Source organism: Sardina pilchardus, chromosome 15 (genome assembly GCF_963854185.1).
Source record: "Sardina pilchardus chromosome 15, fSarPil1.1, whole genome shotgun sequence".
Lineage (NCBI taxonomy): Eukaryota > Metazoa > Chordata > Actinopteri > Clupeiformes > Clupeidae > Sardina > Sardina pilchardus.
The window spans coordinates 21958489-21980803 of record NC_085008.1 but is presented as its reverse complement, the minus strand read 5'-3'; the positions used below and the strand labels follow the sequence as shown (position 1 = coordinate 21980803).

At 47.5% G+C, this 22315-nt stretch overlaps 1 protein-coding gene across 1 annotated transcript in view; it reads left to right on the top strand.

Annotated features, from left to right (window-relative positions):
- The window catches only part of fryl (furry homolog, like), a 96547-nt gene that overhangs the window by 51715 nt on the left and 22517 nt on the right, over positions 1 to 22315 (top strand). The window contains exons 19-50 of the mRNA XM_062555704.1: positions 264 to 528; positions 877 to 1065; positions 1469 to 1555; positions 1910 to 2178; positions 3450 to 3669; positions 4476 to 4600; positions 4915 to 4972; positions 5103 to 5194; positions 5573 to 5745; positions 6304 to 6464; positions 6710 to 6820; positions 7747 to 7901; positions 8180 to 8279; positions 8568 to 8736; positions 9617 to 9885; positions 10185 to 10325; positions 10717 to 10885; positions 11093 to 11174; positions 11276 to 11388; positions 11673 to 11823; positions 12048 to 12151; positions 12300 to 12482; positions 13622 to 13814; positions 14481 to 14602; positions 14929 to 15116; positions 15983 to 16077; positions 16555 to 16853; positions 17487 to 17819; positions 18824 to 19092; positions 19500 to 19640; positions 20730 to 20804; positions 21793 to 21993. Of these exons, the coding sequence (XP_062411688.1) occupies positions 264 to 528; positions 877 to 1065; positions 1469 to 1555; positions 1910 to 2178; positions 3450 to 3669; positions 4476 to 4600; positions 4915 to 4972; positions 5103 to 5194; positions 5573 to 5745; positions 6304 to 6464; positions 6710 to 6820; positions 7747 to 7901; positions 8180 to 8279; positions 8568 to 8736; positions 9617 to 9885; positions 10185 to 10325; positions 10717 to 10885; positions 11093 to 11174; positions 11276 to 11388; positions 11673 to 11823; positions 12048 to 12151; positions 12300 to 12482; positions 13622 to 13814; positions 14481 to 14602; positions 14929 to 15116; positions 15983 to 16077; positions 16555 to 16853; positions 17487 to 17819; positions 18824 to 19092; positions 19500 to 19640; positions 20730 to 20804; positions 21793 to 21993 (5302 nt within the window). The remainder of the gene's footprint in view (positions 1 to 263; positions 529 to 876; positions 1066 to 1468; positions 1556 to 1909; positions 2179 to 3449; positions 3670 to 4475; positions 4601 to 4914; positions 4973 to 5102; positions 5195 to 5572; positions 5746 to 6303; positions 6465 to 6709; positions 6821 to 7746; positions 7902 to 8179; positions 8280 to 8567; positions 8737 to 9616; positions 9886 to 10184; positions 10326 to 10716; positions 10886 to 11092; positions 11175 to 11275; positions 11389 to 11672; positions 11824 to 12047; positions 12152 to 12299; positions 12483 to 13621; positions 13815 to 14480; positions 14603 to 14928; positions 15117 to 15982; positions 16078 to 16554; positions 16854 to 17486; positions 17820 to 18823; positions 19093 to 19499; positions 19641 to 20729; positions 20805 to 21792; positions 21994 to 22315) is intronic.

The window sequence follows — 22315 nt, the reverse complement described above, 5'->3', positions numbered from 1 at the left end:
TCCTCCTCCTGTTCTTTTGTCCCTGTTCTGTTCCTACTGTACAGCTCTCTTCTTTCCATCTTTGCCTTACTCTGTCTTTCTCTGCCCGTTTATTCCATGCTTCATCTACCCTGTTTTTTAACTCTCTCTCTCTCTCTGTTTCTCGTTCTATCTCTCTCTCCTTCTATCTCTCTCTCTCCATCTCTCTCTCTCTCTCTCTGTTTCTCCTCTCTCTCTCTCTCTCTTCCCTCTCTCTCCCACCTTTCCTTCCCTCGCTCCTCCAGGCTGACTATCCACATGGATGAGGAGCTGCGGGGCCTGGCCTTCACCACGCTGCAGGCCCTGATGGTGGACTTCCCGGAGTGGCGCGAGGACGTGCTGTCGGGCTTCGTGTACTTCGTGGTGCGCGAGGTGACCGACGTCCACCCCACGCTGCTGGACAACGCGGTCAAGATGCTGCTGCAGCTCATCATCCAGTGGCGGCAGGCCGTTCACACCAGCAACCGCAGCGGCACCACGCCCACACCCAACCCCAACGCCAACGCCGCTGTGAGTCTGTGTGTGTATGGGGGGTGTATGTTATGGTGTGTGTGTGTGTGTGTGTGTATGGGGGGGTTAATGTTATAAATGGGCGTGTGTGTGTGTATGGGGAGTGTATGTTATTATGTATGTCTGTGTGAGTGTATGGGGGAGTGTATCTTATAATGGGTGTGTGTGTGTGTGTGTGTGTGTGTGTATGTATATATCGGGGGTGTATGTTATAATGTGCGTCTGTGTGTGAGCGCGTGTAGGGCTCTGTGTGTGTTTGGGGGGGGAGTATGTTATAATGTGTGCGTGTGTGTGTGTGTGTGTGTGTGTGTCTCACTCCCCCTGCTGTGTTGTGTCTCTCTCTCCCAGGGCCCCACGTCCGTGTCGGTGTCGACGCCGAGTCTGTCCCTGGAGCGCTCTCCCCAGCTGGGCGTGCTGCACGTGGTGGAGGGGCTGGCCCTGGTGGTGCTGTGCAGCTGCCGGCCCGCCACGCGACGCCTCGCCGTCAACGTCCTCAAGGAGGTCCGCGCGCTGCACACCGCGCTCGGCATCGCCAAGGTAACACACGCACACACTCACACACACACTGCCTCACCTGGATCAGTAAATTGTATCACTCAAGCATCAGTCATATCACTTAGTCATTTCCTGTGTATTAGCCACGTTGTGTATAAGCTGCAGGACAGTGTTTTATGCAAGTTGAAATAAACAAAACCATATTAATACCCTATTAACTGGCCCCCTGTATTAACCTCATAGCTGAAGGAATTTTGCAAAATCAATGTATAAGTCACGGCTAATAGTCGGGGAAATTACGGTTCTGTATGTAATGGTCATTTTACTTTGCAAGCAGCAGGAATGTGCTCATACGATTGAGCTTTGATGTTGAGCATTAGCTGCTATGAGCAGTGCTGTTTCTCATGTGCGAGAGGGGATTGAGGGATTGTTGATGATTTCTCAGGGAGATGAGGAGTTGGCCATAGACGTGATGGACCGGCTGAGTGCCTCAGTGCTGGAGAGCTTCATCCACCTCACAGGGGCTGATCAGGTGAGTCACACGCACACACTCACACACACACACACATACACACACACACACACACTTTAATATGCAGTAAATTCAATCGTCATCAAGTACTCTATGATGCGCCCATATGCACTTACTGCACCACTCCATCCAACGTTAACTCCGACACTCACTCACTCAACTCACTCACTCACTCTACAGAAAACAAAGTTGTAAATAATAATGCATGTGATAATGTTGTAAACGGTCATTTGAGAAGCAAACAGACTGTAGAAATACTGAATCTACAGAAAATAGAAAATCTACGTATATCAAGCCCATCCAGACATTCTCAAACATGTCTTGACCACTCGTCTCCCTCTTGTGTCCACCCAGACCAACCTGCTGTACTGCCCCAGTGGCATCGACCTGCAGACGTTGGCCGAGTGGAGCTCGTCGCCCATCAGCCACCAGTTCGACGTGGTCAGCCCCTCGCACATCTGGGTGTTTGCGCACGTGACGCAGGGCCAGGACCCGTGGGTCATCAGCCTGTCCAGCTACCTGCGCCAGGAGAACCTGCCCAAGCACTGCCCCACGGCGCTGGGCTACGCCTGGCACTTCGCCTCCACGCGCCTGCAGCTGCTCTCGCCGCAGGTCGACATCAAGTACGTGACCGCCGCCCGCGCCACTACACATCCCGCCGCTGTAGTTGAGTAGACTTTACCACAGCAGTAGAGTAGACTTTACTATAGCTGTAGAGTAGACTTAACCACAGCAGTAGAGTAGACTTTACTATAGCTGTAGAGTGGACTTTACCACAGCAGTAGAGTAGACTTTACTATAGCTGTAGAGTGGACTTTACCACAGCAGTAGAGTAGACTTTACTATAGCTGTAGAGTAGACTTTACTATAGCTGTAGAGTAGACTTTACTATAGCTGTAGAGTAGACTTAACTATAGCTGTAGAGTAGACTTAACCACAGCAGTAGAGTAGACTGTACCATAGAGTAGACTTAACCACCACTTATCACAGCAGTAAAGTAGGCTTTACCACGGCAGAATATTAGAGTAGACCTTACCACAGCAGTAGAGTAGGCTTAACCTCAGCAGTAGAGTAGACTTAACCTCGGCAGTAGAGTAGACTTTGCTCCAGCAGTTAAGTAGGCTCTACGGAAGTAATTGCCTATTGTGCATATTTGTTTAGATAACAGTTTATTATTTATGGTGTGTGATCATTAATAACTGATATAATTATCTCATAATGAGGTGGTTATATTAAACTTTTAAATAGCCTTGTGGCTTTAGGCTATAGAGTGTGTACTTTGGTCCTTTTTTCTCTGTCTGATCCCCTCCCATCCTCTCATGTTCATGCATTCTCTTAAGAATGTTGCCTTTATATCTCTTTGTAGTTCAGTAATGGTGGCCATATCCTGGCCTTTGTCATTCGGGACGTTTGCTTGATTATAATGGTGTTCCCTTAGCTTTGATACCAATCACTCCACCTGCAAAAGCTCTATCGAAGCCTTTAGCTCTGATGCTAGGTTTCAAAGCCTTGCTATCATCAGACTATTCTCAATCTTTTGAGACTGAACATTAGTCTTGGGAGTCTGCGCTTTATTTCTACTGCACAAGAGATGTGATCAATAGGCATAGTTCAAATTGACACTGTAGGCTTGGATACTCCTTCATCCAATCAGACTGGTGGATGAGCCAGTTTCTGATTGGTTCCGGAAAAAATGGAAAGGAAGCAGGAGAGATAAATGTGCAGGTTTCCAGCATGAGCTGCAGGGCGAAATCCATTCACCGGCAGATCGGGCTGGGTTTACCCAGTCTAAGATTTCAACCCTTTCCCCATCTCTCCCCTTTGGCCCCTTCAGAACTGTTTTAGCCTTTTGACCTTTGACCTCTGACCTTTGACCCTTCTCGCACCCTGGCAGCAGCCCCATCAACGCCAAGAAGGTGAACAGCCTGAGCAGCAGCAGTGACTCCTACGTGGGCCTGTGGAGGAACTACCTGATCCTGTGCTGCAGCTCCGCCACCTCCTCCTCTTCCGCCTCCTCCTCCTCCTCGTCCTCCTCCGCCCCCGGGTCAGTCCGCTGCTCCCCACCCGAGACGCTGGCGTCCACGCCGGACAGCGGCTACAGCTACGACTCCAAGGTCAGTTGGGCCACAGGCAGCGTATGCATGTTGCGTACTGTACATGATGTGCATTCATTCAAATTTGCGGACATAGGCGAACTTTGGCGAACGTTTGGAGAGGGTTTTCTGTGTTTCCGCAAACATTTGCAAACAAAAGGTGGTTTGGGAGTCGGACAGTGAGTCGCCACTGAGATGAAATGTTTACACAAAATAGTTTAAATGTATCTGCTCAGACAACCGCATCCGCCCTGAACGTTCGTCTCGGTTCAGGAAATTTGAACGTACCTACAGTATGGTCTCTCTCCTTACATGTACAGTAGAATATGCAGTAGCGCCAGATGAACAGCTGAGGAGCTGGTGATTTATACTGTAGTTTATAGCCTCACCGGTGGAGCTTAATGACCGTTTTAATTGATGGGCCGAGGAGACGGCCATGTTCCATGGGTCTCCTGACACACGAGGTGGTCAGTAGCACCAGACAGACAGCGCTGAAGCAGATGCTTTATTACGACCTCAACACATCATGGCAGTTGGTCTTTTAATTGCAGCAGAATTGTGACATTAGCACATCCTAATTAGATTACATTAGCAGCCAATACTAAAAAAATACTGAATGAATTGCCAATTGCCACTTTTTTTGTCTATTTTTCTTAACTTTATTGGTTTCTACTGTAGGTGATTTGCTCACAGTGAAATGTGTGTGTGTGTGTGTGTGTGTGTGTGTGTGTGTGTGTGTGTGTGTGTGTGTGTGTGTGTGTGTGTGTGTGTGTGTGTGTGTGTGTGTGTGTGTGTGTGTGTGTGTGTGTGTGTGTGTGTGTGTGCAGATAATAGGCATTCCGTCCCCCTCCTCCCTGTTCAAACACGTGGTGCCCATGATGCGCTCGGAGAGCATGGACATCACCGAATCACTCGTGCTGGGGCTTGGCAGGACCAACCCCGTCGCCTTCAGGTGGGTTCAGCTCGCTCAACACCGCACACGTTCCCTGTTACACCACCTTTAAAATAGTGCCACATACAGTAGGTGGGGTTGGTTCGCTCTAGGTGGATGGTACAGTAGTATCGACACAGCACAGCTTCCCTGTTATATCACCTTTAAACTAGTGCAACCTTAAAGGATCATTTTGTATCCAGTGTATAAAAAATGTTGTTTGAAATTTAAGTATGTAGTGTGTCTATGGGTTTACAATTGTAAAATTATAAATCTGTGAGTAGGCTAAAGCGTAGTATTCCAAGTGTGTGAATGTTGTGTGTGTGGTATTGCAGAGAGCTGCTGGAGGAGTTGAACCCCATCATCAAAGAGGCTCTAGAGAGAAGACCAGAGGTGAGAACCCCACACCTCTCCTCACCTCCTAGCACTCACCTGTATTTAGGCATCTATCTATCTGTACTGGCAGTAGAGAATCTGAAACATGCTTCTTTGTGTGTGTGTGTGTGTGTGTGTGTGTGTGCAGAACATGAAACGGCGCCGGCGTCGCGACATCCTCAGGGTCCAGCTGGTCCGGATTTTTGAGCTGCTGGCTGATGCTGGTGTCGTCAGTCAGACGTGAGTCCCTCACATGCAGCACCCCACGCACACCTCAGTTCTAGTGCAGCACAACACAATGGAACTCTAGGAGTACTGTGTGAATGATTTTGTGTGAACGTGTGAACATTTTTGTATGTGCACATGAGCATTAATGTGTGTGTTGATGTGCTTATCTGTGTGTCCATAGATATATATACGTCTATGTGTGTGTCTGTGTGTGTGTGTGTGTGTGTTTTTGTGAATGTGTGAACGTTTTTGTGTGTGCGTTTGTGCACGTGAACATTAATGTGTGTGTGTACTAATGTGCGTTTCTGTGTGTGTGTGTGTGTGTGTGTGTGTGTGTGTGTGTGTGTGTGTGTGTGTTTCTGTGCTAATCTGTGTGTGTGTGTTGTGCAGTGCGAGCGGAGGCCTGGATGGGGAGACGCACGCTCTGAACGGGACGCTGCTGGAGTACGTGGACCTGACGCGGCAGCTCCTGGAGGCGGAGAACGACAAGGACTCGGACACGCTGCGCGACATCCGCTGCCACTTCAGCGCCCTGGTGGCCAACATCATCCAGAACGTGCCAGGTACACACACACACACACACACTTACACTTACAGACACATACACAGACACACACACACACACAGCCAGCCAGTAAATTCAATTCAGTTTTCTTTTCATGGTGTCATAACCACAGCGTTAATGACATCTATACAGTATATGCATTAATTAATTAATACATTTACATACACATTTATTATGTGCAGTTCGCCGTGTCGACTTATTTTCCCGATAAAGATCAGCGTTCTCTACATTATCCCACTCTTACACATATTTCACTTTATAGAATCCAGCCTATACTTGATCCTAACTAGATTTGTTAACTGAAGTTAACAAGCTGTTAACTTTGAAGGCATTGATGAAATATGCATATTGTTCTATTGTATGTTATATTGTTAGGCTTTTTTCTTTTGAGCTTTTTCATATTAAAGGCTGACCTATAGGCATCTAGAGTCCTGTAGTATACTTATCTGTTGTTCTAATCGTGTGTGTGTGTGTCCGTGTGTCCGTGTGTGTGTGTGTGTCCGTGTGTGTCCGTGTGTGTCCGTGTGTGTCCGTGTGTGTCCGTGTGTGTCCTCAGTGCACCAGAGGAGGAGCATCTTCCCCCAGCAGTCTCTGCGGCACAGCCTCTTCATGCTGTTCAGCCACTGGGCCGGACCCTTCAGCATCATGTTCACTCCACTGGACCGCTACAGCGACCGCAACATGCAGATCAACCGGCACCAGTACTGTGCTCTGAAGGTACACATGCACACACACACGCACACACACACACACATGCATGCACACAGACACATGCAGTGCTTGGACTTTCTCACACGCAATCATAGGGATAGCACAAACATTCAAACAGATTTTTTTGGATTCTGCCTTTCTGATTCTAAAGAGACGCCTAAAGACACGTTCTCACACTTCCAGGCTCTCAGTTTTCTTGCATATTTCATGTTATACATTCATTTATTGTGTGAATTGTGTGTTTGTGGCAGGCCATGTCTGCTGTCCTGTGCTGTGGGCCAGTGGCGGATAACGTGGGCTTGTCGTCTGATGGCTACCTCTACAAGTGGCTGGACAACATCCTGGACTCTCAGGACCGCAAGGTAAAGCCAAATATCCTTCATTACTTAACCCTCTCTGGTAAAGCCCACACATCAACAACACATAGCAGTGTTAAGGGGCATTCACACCAATAACCATAACGATAAAAAATAAATGTCCACACTGACCAACAATAAGAAAAGTCTCTCCTCGTGTTAATGAATGTAATGGCTAAACTTTGATGGTTTCTGATTGGCTTTTAGCATTGTTCTCAGAATCGGTCTGAAAGTGATCCCCAACGATATGATTCTTCATGTCATTATCATTCTAGTTTATGTCTGAACGTCATGATTCATTTTAACGAGAGCGATATTAGTTATCGTTATAGTTATCTTTCTTGGTGTGAACGGCCCTTGACTGGCCTAGCAGTGTGGCTGTCCTCATATTCACCAGTGCTCCTTCTGATAGCTGGATGTGAGTGGGCTTGTGTTCCCTAGAGCAGGCACGAACAGGTTCAGAGTCAGATGTATGTCTGTCTGTTGCATATTTCCATCAATCCAAGGCTCTTAAAAGATTCATGAAGAGTTCATTTGAGTTCATCCCAGTCTGTTCATCACCAGCATAGACATGCACCTCTGTCTATCCTGTAGGTTATTAATTTATGCCAGGTTAATAAAAGCTTCACAGATGCATAAATAATGACCGTTCTCAGGGTCGTCCGAGGCCGTTTTTGAGCGCCATACAGGGATAATGTGTCATTGTCAGCAGTTTGATCAAACTTTCATGAAATCGAGGTTCTGAAGAACCCAAAAGCTTTTAGCAGTGTTGTGTTGGTGTGGAGTGTTACCTCTCCAACCCCTCTTCCTTATTCATCACTGTAACATTGAGGGGAGATTGTGAACAATCCAGAGTCCTGTTGTACTGACCCCCACACCTGTCCACACACACACACACACACACACACACACACACACACACGCCTGCTCAGGTGCACCAGCTGGGCTGTGAGGCGGTGATGCTGCTGCTGGAGCTCAACCCGGAGCAGAGCAACCTGATGTTCTGGGCCGTGGACCGCTGCTACACGGGCTCTCGCCGCGTCGCCGCCGGCTGCTTCAAGGCCATCGCCAACGTCTACCACAACAGGTACAGAGCGCACCTGTGTGTGTGTGTGTGTGTGTGTGTGTGTGTGTGTTGGTGTGAATGCACCTGTATGTGTCTGTGTGTGTGCATATCTATGCCCCCATCCCTCTTTTACCACCTTCTCAAATTCAACAAATTCGTAGCTGTGTTTGTGTGTGTGTGTGTGTATTAGTGATATTTATTGAGTTTCTTGCTTTGCCAGTCTAACTGTTGACGTTTAGATCTTCAGATGAGAAGATATGTGTTCGCTTTGTAATTCTGTGTGTGTGTGTGTGTTGCAGGGATTACCAATTTGACACTGTGGTGCTGCTGAATCTGATCCTGTTCAAAGCAGCCGATTCCTCCAGAGAGATCTATGAGGTCGCCATGCAACTGCTTCAGGTGAAGCATACACACATCCCTATACACATACTCTGTGCATGGAAAAAATAGCTATATAAATAAAAATATGTACTTACACACAAACACACATAGCCAACAAGAAAACACAAAAAGACTGCTGAAATCATGAAATCCCATATCTCCCACCCTCAACTTGTTTGATATTAAGCTGGCATGACTGCTGACAGTTGTAGGTGTGTGTTAAGGTGCTGGGATTGAATTTACTGTATATTAAAGTGTGTGTGTGTGTGTGTGTGTGTGTGTGTGTGTGTGTGTGTGTGTGTTTAGATCCTGGAGCCCAAGCTGTTCCGTTACGCCCACAAGCTGGAGATCCAGAGGAGCGACGGCATCCTGTCTCCGCCCTCTCCACTCCCCCACCTCTACTCACTGTCCTACTACCAGCTGAGCGAAGAGCTGGCCCGCACTTACCCAGAGCTCACACTGCCTCTATTCTCAGGTACACACACACACACACACACACACACACACACACACCACTCCCCCACCTCTACTCACTGTCCTACTACCAGCTGAGCGAAGAGCTGGCCCGCACTTACCCAGAGCTCACACTGCCTCTATTCTCAGGTACACACACACACACACACACACACACACACACACACACACACACACACACACACACACACACACACACACACACACACACACACACCACTCCCCCACCTCTACTTACTGTCCAATTACCAGCTGTGCGAAAAAACTGACCCGCACTTACCCACTTACCCTATTCTCAGGTAAACACACACTCACACACAAACACACACACGCACATGCTCGCCTGCACACACATACACACAGACGCTGCAGCACCTCTAGACTCTACCCCACTACCAGCTTATCTTCTCCAGAGCTCACGTTGCCTGTGTTATCAGGTCAACTCTGCCCTCTAAACGAGTAGTGCTTGTTTTAGTGATAAATCTTGACAGCGCAACTGTAGATTATCGATCCTCTGTGTATTTGCATACCTGAGTGTGTGTTGATGTAGCCTACCTTATTTACAATGTCAATGTATTTGTGTAGCACATTTACACACACACACATGCACACACACACAGATGGTCATAAATAAGCCAACACAATCTGTCTTAATCATGCATGCATATTCATGCTTTCTTCTGTCTTTATCTTGCATGCACATTCATGCATTCATCACTGATTTAAACTTTTATACAACACATTCTCAAAGCATTGAGATAAATAATCATAATAATAAACACATCTATTGTTATTGTGCACATGTCTGTTTTCATGTGTTGAGTCCCATAAGGTAGACCAGCTCACGTCTGCACTGTGACACTGTGACTGTTCTCCTGCAGAGGTGAGCCAGCGCATCCAGACAGCGCACCCTGGTGGCCGGCAGGTGATGCTGCACTACCTGCTGCCCTGGATGAACAACGTGGAGCTGGTGGACTTCAAGCCGTCGGCGCGGCGGCAGGAGGAGCCCTCGTCGGGCGAGGACGAGGACGAGACGCGGGAGCGGGAGATGATGATGGTCAACAGCCGCCGCTGGCTCAGGGGAGAGGGCTGGGGCTCGCCGCACGCCACCACCATGGTGCTCAACAACCTCATGTTCATGACCGCCAAGGTATGTGTGCACACAGACACACACAGATATACATATTCACACTCAAGCACACTCCATGCCCGCCAAGGTATGACACACACACACACACACACACTTAAACACACACTCAGTCACTACACCACAAGTCACCATCTTGGTGCTCAACAACATGGTGCTCTAGGTATGATATACACACACACACACACACACACACAAACAAACAAACAAACAAATAAACAAACAACACACACTCACACACACACACACACACACACACGTTCATTCACTGAAGTGCACCTGTGCTCTCTTTGGCTCTTCAGTATGGAGACGAGTTTGCCTGGTCTGAGATCGAGAATGTGTGGACCACGCTGGCCGACAGCTGGCCCAAGAACCTCAAGATCATCCTGCACTTCCTCATCAGCATGTCCGGGGTCAACAGCGACCCCAGCCTCCTGCCCTACGTGAGTGACAGGACAGGCATCCAATCAGCAGGCAGCACAGCTGTCTCTAATAACCTGTCTAGGGGTGCAGCTTCTCTTGACTGGGTTCTGCTTGTCTTTCAAAACATAAGTTATTCATGTTTTTTGGGGGGGTTAAAGTAATTGTGTTTTTATATTTAAATAATTAATGTACACTACTCACAAAAAGTTAGTCAGTATCTGGTTTTCGGGTGAAATTGTATGTTTTAGTATAGAAATGTACCTGTAGAGGTTATGGTGGATTTTAGGTTCATCTGCAATTTCACCTGAGAGCCAAATATCCCTGATTTTTTTTGTGAGTAATGTATACAATTTGTCTTTGCCTCTGTGACTGTATTAATTTGTGTGTGTGTGTGTGTGTGTGTCTCTCCAGGTGAAGCGTGTGGTGGTGTACCTGGGCCGGGATAAGACCATGCAGCTGCTGGAGGAGCTGATGTGTGAGCTGGAGCTCACTGACCCCGTCAGCTCGGCCATCACTCACATGGACAACCCCCCTTACTACCGCATCACCTCCAGCTACAAGATCCCCTCTGTCAACTCAGGTATGGGACTACAACTCCCACAATGCTCTAGGGTTGCCACACACATGTTTCATATGGTCTTGAATTACTATGGTTAAGTTAGACTTGATAGAATTTTAAGGTTGTTTGTCAGCTCCTGTTGACTGGTAGTGTCTTGAGGTATTTGAGGCCTGATGGGAGATCTGATTATGTGTGTGTGTGTGTGTGTGTGTGCGTGTGTGCTTGCAGGAACCACATCTAGTAGCAACACCATGGTGCCAGGACAAGATCCACACCACGACAAGATAAAAGATCCCAACATGGAGGATAAGTAAGAACAAAATGCATTCTGTACATACACACTCACACACACACAAACATTGTTGTGGTGATGTTCTGGGTGCGCTAACACTGTTTGTAATCTCTGTGCAGTTACACCCACTTGGACATCTACAGCGGCCTGAACAGTAACCTGAACAGACAGCACCACCGGCTGGAGTCTCGCTACAGCAGCAGCTCAGGAGGCTCCTATGAAGAGGAGAAGAGTAAGAGACACACACACACACACACACACAGTTTCACACAGATTCAAATTGAAAGAGACCAATGGAATTGGAAATGCAAACAAAGACCAGCCGACTGTAGAGGTCTCTGATCCTGTTTTTTTTTTTTGTTTGTTAAGCTTTTCAATTGTTCTTGCAAGTTCCCCTTAACAATCAATTGCTCATTAACAAACTGGGAATACAGAGTCTAGAGGTCAGCAAGTTCCGGTATTCAGTCGTGGTCAGAGTGGTAAAACGTTGCTCACCTGCTGACGTTGCCCCTGCAGGTGACTCCATGCCCGTGTATGCCAACTGGCGTCTGAAGGTGATGGACCACAACCGGCCGGAGCCGCTGCCCTTCCCCCCTACGGGAGGCTGCTGGTCCCCTCTGGTGGACTACCTGCCCGAGACCAACACCCCGGGGGTGTCGCTGCACAGGTACAGTAGCACACACACACACACACACACACACACACACACTCACACTCACACTCACACTCACACTCTAGCACTGCATATGTGTCTATGGCTGGAGGTGAGGCAGCCAATGGTTTTGTGTAAACTCTTTCTTTTTCGTTATTATTTTTCTTCCCACACATCTTCCCTTACACATCTTCTCACTCATCTTTCTCTCTCCTCTCCTCATCCCTCTGTCCCTGCAGGTGTAACATAGCTGTGATTCTGCTGACGGACCTCATCGTGGACCATGGTGTTAAAGTGGAGTGGGGCGCATATCTCCATCTGCTACTGCATGCCATATTCATAGGTAAGACTTACTCCAGTGGAGGGTAGCATGCAGTGTGTGTCTGTGTGTGTCTGTGTGTGTCTGTGTGTGTCTGTGTGTGTCTGTGTGTGTCTGTGTGTGTCTCTGAGAGTGAGTATACTCATGTACTGGTCTTCTGTTGTCCCCTCAGGTTTTGACCACCAGCACCCAGAGGTTTATGAGCACTGCAAGCGCTTACTACTCCACCTGCTGGTTGTCCAGGGAACAAACAGCAGCGTCCAATCACTGGCCTCCGTTCTGCTCCGCAACCGCGAGATCAACGACCCCAAGGTGCTCACGATCAAGCCGGCCCTGCAGGAGTTCAACCTGACCGGTAAGAGTCTGTCCACTCCACTCTGGGGACGTCCTGGGGATGAAAACATGAATGCAGGCATGGGTGGATGCAATTGGTTAAACTGACCATCTTTTCTTACACAAGACTGATGTGTCTTTCATTTGTCTGTGCAGTCCTGGCAACATTGTTGTGTTTTCAGTTTGTGATTATTTGAGGCTAACACTAGAGGGCAGTGTTTGCCAACTGCTGCTTCACTCATCAGTACATTGCATGTGTATGGAATAAAGTATACAGTTCAAACAGTATTTGACATTGGCAGTAGCAGTCAACAAAGTTTAATAGCAGTTTATTGCTGTTTGTGTGTGTGTGTGTGTGTGTGTACACCATGCACCATGCACTTCCCTCTCCTTTACCTCCTTCCTCTGCCACCTTCTCCTCCCACCACGCTTTGACTTGTTGGTACTCTTATGCTCTAGTAATCGTGTTTACATGCAGTAGTAATTCCTAGCTAAGGTCCTCAGGTATTCACTCTTTGTAAGTGGCTTTGGATAAAAGAAGAAATATACACACTAAAGCTGTCGAGGAAACTCTGCAGAGAAATATGCAAGCATAAAACGAGCGAAATCGCCAATCCTGCATAGTTTCTCTTTAAATAAATGTGACCATTCAAAGCGAAATCAGTCGTTTTGCGCACATCGTTATTTTGAGAAAATCAACAATAACTAACTTCCGGGTTAAAATGTTGAATTTCACGTTTTCGCATAATTCGGCTGTATACAGTCTACAGTTTCATATCGTGAACGCATTTCACTGAAAAACCTACGTTTTGACTGTTAAACCCGGCGAAGATTCAACACATTTGCTGTCATTCCCGTTGTGCACGCGCTGCTTAAACAGGTGATTTCTCCTCTTCTGGCATATCGTGACAGGAGAACCATGTCAACTTTGGATGCGGTTATCTTAGCGATAGTTTGTGTAATACCCTCGATATACATATCGTTGGAAAGCTTAGTTTATGGCCGTTCACGTGAGCACAATAACTTAATTTACTAAATTTCACCGAAACGACTGGTTCCGCTTTACAGGGTCACAAATGAATGTAAATGCACATGTGCAGCTACATCCCTTCGCTGCTCTAACCCACCTCCTCCTCTGCGTCTCTCCCCCGTTATCTGCAGGTGTGAGTGAGCTGGTCCCAGACTACCAGCCGTCCCCCATGACCGACTCGGGCCTGAGCTCCAGCTCCACCTCCTCCAGCATCAGCCTGGGCAGCGCCGCCCTGCCCCACCTGCCGCCCGCCCTCAACGAGGTGGACCTCTCCGCCGAGCAGGACCAGAGGGTCAAGGCCCTCATCGAGTTCATCACCTCCAGGTACAAGGAGCCACCTTGATGCGGATGCTTAGTGTCCGGTGTCAGGCCTCGTTGATTCTGTGTTAAATGTTCCCCAATGGACAAGTTGCACGAAAGGCTCTCGGTGAGCTTTGTTTGTTACCTGGGGAGGCAGGTGTGTTGCCGCTGTTCTTAATGTAATTAGCGTCTGCACGTCCTTATTTAGCGCAACATGCTGATTCACTAGTTGCAACACCCACCATGTAGACGCTAATTACATTGAGAATAGCGGCAGGTTCAAACACGCATCGAGAGCCTTTCATGCAACTAGTCCATTAAGTTGTTGTCAGTGACTGAGTTGTAAGTGGATTTAACCCGGCTTTGTTGTTGCTGATGCAAATGACTGCTAACCAGGGTGTGGGGGATGCTTGTGCTTTTAGTGTTGTAATTGCTTAAAGCCCTTTGTTTTGTTCCGTACCCGCAGCCGTGTCTAACCGGATGGCGGTACTGTTGCCTTCTGTGTGTGTGTGTGTGTGTGTGTGTATTCCAGTTTGCAGTGTCTGTGTTGGTATCAATCACTCATAAAGTCATGCATGCCCGGCTGGTGTTCATCTACGGAGTGAGGTGTTCTCTGAAGTCACAGTACAGGCACCAAGCCACTTCCTGTCACTAACGCTCCCATCTCTGCCCTGATTGGTCGGTTCACAGGAAGCGGGGTCCCCTCTGGAACCACGAGGACGTGTCACCGAAGAACCCCAATATTAAGAGCGCGGACCAGCTGAGCGTGTTCCTGCGGCACGTGGTCAACGTGTTCAAACAGACGCAAGCAGGTAAGCGCTCGGTCTCAGTCACTAGGGTGGACATTTTTGACTGCACATCCTGTGTGATATTTTTTTTTTTTTTGCATTTTTATGTTTGTTACATTTCAGTCATTTTTTTGTGTAAAATTGCGTTTGTTTTGTTCTGTCAGATCAACATTGTTGTTGTCGTTTTTTATTATTTTTAATTACCGTTTCTGTGATTCTGAACATGTAGGCCTGTGTGTTTGTGCTGTCATTTTGCGTGTGTACATGTTTGTGTAACTCTTTGTATATTAATTGTGTGGGTAAGAGAGTGTTAATTGTGTGTGTTGATGTGTGTGTGTGTGTGTGTGCAGGGTTCCAGCTGGAGCAGCTGCTGAGTGAGGCTGCGCTGCAGACGGCCCTGTCCTGCTCGTCCCGTCACTACGCCGGACGCTCCTTCCAGATCTTCCGCGCCCTCAAGCAGCCACTCACCGCCGCCACGCTCTCAGACGTGCTCTCACGCCTCGTGGAGACGGTGGGAGACCCGGGAGAGGAGGCCCAGGTACCACACACACACACACACACACACACGCGCACACACACACGCACACACACACACATACACATACATACATACATGCAACCTCTTTGACAAACCAGTGTAGCTGGTGGAGGCTGTGGTAGAAAAACACACACATGCATGCCGATCACATACTCAGCTTGCTCCACTGTCTTGTGGGAGGGTTTAGCACACACATATATATATATACACACACACACACACACACACACACACACACACACACACATACACACATACATACAGAGAGAGCTGCACCATCAGGGTTACTGATACCCTCCTGAAGATTCATCTTCTGCTTGTTAGACACTGTTGAAGCTACAATGGAGGAGACCCCCCCCCCCACACACACACACCCATGCCCATACATGCTTGAACACACACATCCCCACTCTCCCAGGATGATTTATGGCTTGCTGGAAAGGAGGTCTGTCCAGACACTGGGGACCATTTGCTCTGATTCACCAGCCAAGTGTGTCTATTTAAGGGTCAGACTCAGTGGGCCACGGCTCCATTTGCCTTTCATTTATGGGCAGTCTGGCCCGAGAGGCTCATCTCTCTCTCTCACACACACACACACACATACACACACACACACACACACTCTCTCTCTCTCTCTCTCTCTCTCTCTCTCTCTCTCTCTCTCTCTCTCTCTCTCTCTGTCTCTGTCTCTCTCTCACACACACACACTCACACACACACACATTGTACTGTATATACATGTTTCACTTATCTCTCTCTCTCTCTCTCTCTCTCTCTCTCTCTGTCTCTCACACACACACACACACACACACACACACATTGTACTGTATACATGTTTCACTTATCACTCTCTCTCTCTCTCTCAGGGCTTTGTCATAGAGTTGCTACTGACTCTGGAGGCTGGTATTGACACGCTTGCAGACACCATGAAGAACTATGACCTGCTCACTGCTCTGGCACAGTAAGACACAGACCGCACACGTCCAAAACACACACACACACACACACACACACACACACACACACACAATCCCCAAAACCATACATATAATTTAGACATACATGTAATAAATCAGAAAGCTTGTAAAAATTGTAAAAGGAATAAAAATAATTGTCCTGTGTTTTTAATGCAATAGTTATAATTTCTATCATGTTCTTAAAGCACACTTGTGTCAGAACATACTCTGTTCCTTGTTGGTAACTGTACCGTAATTTCCCAACTATTAGCCACAGCTTATACATTGATTTTGCCAATTTGAGGTTAATACACGGGAGCAATGAATATGGCATTAATATGGTTTTGCTTCTTTTAACTTGCATAAAATACTGCCCTGCGTAAAACACAGTGTGACCAATACACAGGAAATTACTGTACACTTTTTTGTGTACAAATATTTTGCATCCATCCCTTGCCTGATCCCCGTCCTGCTCTCCGTAGTCCGTCATCCCACGATCCTCTGCTGGGCACCAAGTTTGCGATCAACCGCAAGAGCACGGGTCAGCTGAACCTGAGCAGCGGCGTGGGCCTCCTGCACGGGCACTACGGCCACGCCCGCTCCAACTCGTTGCGCGCCAGCCTGCTGTGCGAGCGCAAGGGCGACCGCCGCCGTAGCAACACGCTGGACGTGGCCGAGCGGCTCGGCGGGAGCCATGGCAACCTGCCGCGCACCAGGAGCCTGTCCTCGCTGCGAGAGGGCGGAGGGGGAGGCATAGCGGGTGGAGGGGGACCTGGGACAGGTGAGAAAGACTTGATGTGTCATTTCCTGTCAAACTTCCTGTTGTTGTTTTGGAAGGCTAGCTTATGCACTGTGACATAGTCAGCAATATGCTTATATTGTATGCATATATATATATATATATATATATAGACTTCTATTGGTAGCAGTCATTGTGTGTAAGTGTATACAAATCTCTACACACACTTTTCACCAGAGGTGGAAAAGTCCAGCTTCATAAAGTAAAAGTCCTGCCACATATCTGTGCCAACCATTCACTTAACCCAGCTGATTCTAAGTAGCACAACTCTTCAGCCAGGTGGAGCAGCTAATTGACGATATCACCTGTGTTAAGCGCACAGGTAGAACCAATTCATGGGTTTCATCAGGTCCCTTTCCACAGGTGTATAAAATCAAGCACCTAGATTATGAATGCAGACTGCATGGTACTTGATTAATACACCTGTGGATAGGGACCTGATGAAACCCATGAATACATGATTGGACTTTCACTTTCTGAACCTGGAGGTTTCCACCTCTGCTTTTCACCAATGTGAACCTCACCTTTAGACCTTGACATGAACGTGCACACACACACTGTTAACACATACACCTATACACCAATTTCACCCTTCCTCCCCCTCCCCCTCCCCAGGTGACCCGGCGCCGCCGGCCGACCCCACCAACCTGATGGCGACGGTGTTCTGGATCGCGGCGTCGCTCCTGGAGTCGGACTACGAGTTCGAGTACCTGCTGGCGCTGCGCCTGCTGAACCGGCTGCTGGGCCAGCTGCCGCTGGAGAAGGCGGAGAGCCGCGAGCGGCTGGAGCGCGTGCAGGCCAAGCTCAAGTGGTACAGCTTCCCCGGCCTGCTGCAGCTCTTCCTCAAGGGCTTCACGTCGGCCGCCACGCTCGAGCTCACCATCCACCTGCTCAGCAAGCTCATCAGCGTGGCGCGCCACACGCTCGTCGACCCGCCGCAGGTGGCAGGTGAGGCCGGGGGCGCCACGGGGGTCGAGGGTCGCGGGGTGGAAACGTGTGGTAGTCTTTTTGATTGTGTTTTTTGGAGTAAGATTGTAGTCTTTTGAGTAAAGTTTGAACGGAGGGTTTTAGATAAAATACTCCAATCTTTCAAGAGTATTTCTCAAATGTTCAATTCAATGTCTTCTGCTGTAAGGATGGGATACCATTAGCTGCATTGTGGATGTATAGCTATACATTTGCCTGTGTGTGTGTGTGTGTGTGCGTGCACATAAGTGGGTGGGTGGATGTGTGTGTGAGTTGAAGGTGTAGATAAAATTGATGTTGACACACATGGTGTGCTTGGCTAGAGTCATGCCCAAGAGATAAGAACAAGGCTCTAGCAGTGGACTTAAGTGCTTTCTGATTTAATATGACAGTATTATGGTCCAGTCTGGATCCTTATCAGGGCTAGTGTGTGTGTGTGTGTGTGTGTGTCTGTGTGTGTCTGTGTGTGTCTGTGTGTGTCTGTGTGTGTTGATGTAATGTCTGGACTTTAAGTGTAAGCCCACACACACACACACACACACACACACACATTCTCATTTGACCTCAGATGACTTTCAGTCCCAGCCAGATAGATGTTTCCAATAATATGATCTATAATAAGATGCAAGGCATAGTCACATGTAAATTAAATGTATGTCTTAAACTGCTTGAGCATCATGTTAAGGTGGTAGTGCATTGGCAGTCATTTAACCATATCACTGATTTCTAAAGTTAATATTGCTGTAAGTTAAGACCTATCTATTTTTGTTTCTTTATTTTCTTTTTCAATCCCGTTGATATCACTCATTGATGCGATTTTGTCAACTAAGATTGCGATAACTTAATATCCATTTCTGTTGTTTATTTTCTTTTTCAATCCTGTTGATATCACTGATTGATGCGCTTTTATAAACCAAGATTGCAATAACTTAATATCTATTTTTTATTTCTTTTCCCCCCTTTTCGATGCCGTCCCGCGTCGCCAGGTTTCCCTCTGAACATCCTGTGCCTGCTGCCTCACCTGGTGCAGCACTTCGACAGCCCGACGGCGTTCTGCAAGGAGACGGCGGACCGCATCGCCAAGGTGTGCGCCGAGGAGAAGTCGGCCACGCTGGCCAACCTGGCGCACATGATGAGCCTGTACTCCACGCGCAACTACTCGCGCGACAGCACCAACTGGATCAACGTGGTGTGCCGCTACCTGCACGACGCCTTCGCCGACATCACCTTTAACCTCGTCACCTACCTGGCCGAGGTGAGCTTCCTCACCTCCACTCTCATCCCCCCACACCCCCAAGCAGACTGTGTGTGGTGGGATGTCACAAGGAAATGCATCAAGTAGATGCACCTTAAGTCTAGACCAGTCAAGTGCTTGGTTATTTATTATCCATGATTTGGATATTATTTCGACATGTATACGTTTTCCAAATGAGTGCACAGTTGTGGGAAATCCTTTCATTTGCATAAATTGTAGAGGGAGCTCTGCTGAAACCTGATGGAATGCCTTACATGTGCCCTGTCCTCTCTCTCTATCTCTATCTCTATCTCTCTGTCTCTCCATCTTGTCTCTCCATCTCTCTCTCTGTCTCGCTCTACATCTCTCTCCCTCTCTATCTCTATCTCTCTGTCTCTCTTTCTCTCCATTGCTCTTCCTCCCTCCAGCTGCTGGAGAAGGGTCTACCCAGCATGCAGCAGTCCCTCCTGCTGATCATCTACAGCCTGCTGAGTCACATCGACCTGTCGGCTGCGCCCGTCAAGCAGTTCAACCTGGAGATCATGAAGATAATTGGCAAATACGTGCAGGTCAGACATCTCTGTTGTCTCTGTGGCTTTAATGGAAATGAGCAATTAGGCAAGCTTGAGTCCTGAGCTCCAACAGAGTTGTGAGTCACTTAAACCTACATTAGCAGTGTTCGCCTCTGAATATGTTTTGCTATTAAACAAAATTAGAATGTTTGTGTAAAAATCCAAGGAAGAAATGTTGATTTAGAACCAGCACTACCCATGTTTCAGTTGAAACTCCTGGCCATCAGGCTATCAGGCTAATGGGTTTAGCGGACTGAAATGATTGTCCTGCTCCATTCCCCGGTCAGGCTGAGATAGGACATGTGACCAGCGGTGGCAGGGGGTCAGTCTCACGAGGCAGAGGGTCAGAGACCACCCGCTGTATCACCTACTCATTCATGACTGTACATTTACTGTACATGGGCACCTTTGAGTGCGATTGTGCATCTTTGGCCCTCCATGTGTGTGTATGTCTCAGAGGAGAGCGCATCTTCCACCAGCCTCCAGGCTCAACTCAGAGTGACACAGTAGGCTGGTGAGGGACAGTGGGCTTGTGTGTGTGTGTGTGTGTGTGTGTGTGTGTGTGTCTGTGTTTTGGAACTGCCACATTATTCTGCCTCTCCTGATCTTTATGGAAGCCATTCACTGCACTGCACTGACCTCAGGCTGGCTGGAGAGGAGAGGAGTTGGGGGAGGGGGGTGCTAGAAGATGGGGTGGGGGGTGTTTTTCTTCTTTACCTCCATTCCATTATCCTACTCCTGCTCCCTCAGGCCAATTCTCCACTCACTGCTCTCTGACACTGTAGTGAGTGAGTGAGTGAGTGTGTGTGTGTGTGTGTCTGTGTCTGCCTGTGTGTGTCTCTGTCTGTGCGTGTCCATGTGTGACTTTGAGTGAGAGAAGAGAGTCTGTTTATTTTTGCACTATTGGGAATGCTGAGAGGCGTAAGAGCAGAAATTGTATTTTTTTTTTTTATATATAAACATCGAAGTGAGTGTGTGCGTGCTAGACTTGTCTCTATTAATGTGAGGAGCCTTCTTCCTGCCCAGTCGTAGAATGCGTTTATGCGAAGTCCTGTGAAAATTGAATCAGTGTTTCCCACACTACAGAAATCAGTGGGCGGACTGTCCCATAATTATCACCATCCGCCTACTAATACCATTACCAGCAGGAACACACATTCTGTGAGTTACATGTGCTGTCTTCATCCTGTGGTGTTGTCGCTGTAGTGTTGGTGTTTTAGAAAAAACGGTCAACGTTTTTTTTTTTTTTTACCAGGAACACACAGTCTGTGAGTTACATGTGCTGTCTTCATACTGTGGTGTTGTCGCTGTAGTGTTGTTGTTTTAGAAAAAAAGGTCAACGTTTTTTGTTTTTTTTACCAGGAACACACAGTCTGTGAGTTACATGTGCTGTTTTCATACCATAGTGTTTTGTCGCTGCAGTGTTGGTGTTTTAGAAAAATAGGTAAAAGTGTTTACGAGAAACCATTCACACAGTATATAACAAGCGTGCATTAAAATCACTTGTCCACCACAGTCTTGTTGAGTTCATCAGCTCCACCAACAGTGCTGAGGAAAAGTGATCCCAAACAGCACTGTAGTGATGCTGGTGAACTCAGGCTGCGGAGCCCTTGTTACATAACTCTGGGAATCAGGCCCTCTGGACTTTTACATTGTTTGCTTGGTTATGAAATATACAGTACTGCAAGTTGTAGTTGTTCAAGATGGATTTTTTTGCAGTTGTTCAAGATGGAACATTTTTTTTATTATTATTATGTCTTAAGTGCTTTTCCAACAGCTTGTATGGGTTTTTATTGTTTTATAGGAAAGCAAGTCAGTGAAATAAGCCAAGATTGCATTATGATTCCAATACCCACTCACTATCAAACCCAATTATCAGTGCTAATTAAATGGGATATTAAATGTAAAATTAATCAGTGCTTTAAGTTCTCAGGCACTGTGCTGTATTTCCGGTGTGGACCAGGCCTTTTAATAAATAAATAAATACACACACACACACACACACACACACACACACACACACACACACATATATATACACACATGCATACATACGTATTGGCTTTTGAAAATGTCTGGTAGCTCCAGGCTCAGGCCTTTGCTTTGCTGTAGTCCCTGCTAAGTGTCTTGTGTGCTCTGTGCTGTGCAGAGCCCGTACTGGAAGGAGGCCCAGAACATCCTGAAGCTGGTGGTGTCGCGCTCGGCCAGCCTGGTGGTGCCCGACGAGGTCCAGCGATCCTACAGCACCGAGTCGTCAGGCTCGCCCGAGATCGCCTTCACACGCATCTTCAACAACTCCTCCAAAGAGCTGCCCGGCAAGACGCTGGACTTCCACTTCGACATCTCAGAGGTGCTGCCAACCTGTCCTCTTCTGTTCCTCCCCCATCCGCACTCCCCACTGGGGAGGACCAGTGTCTGCCTTGATCAGACACTCATTAGGATCATATTTAGATTCTAGATGACATTTTAATTAAACATTACACATCTATTTTTTGGAGAGCCTCTTATTTAATTTGATATAAAACCTCTTTCATAATATTGACATTTTTGCAGTGTTGATGCCAGCGCTAACTTTTGAATGATTCTTTAGAAAATCGATCACCATACAAATGAGATTATTCATCTGCGATGACAGTGTTTGTTCAATTTTGGAAAAGGATAAAGTGTCTTGA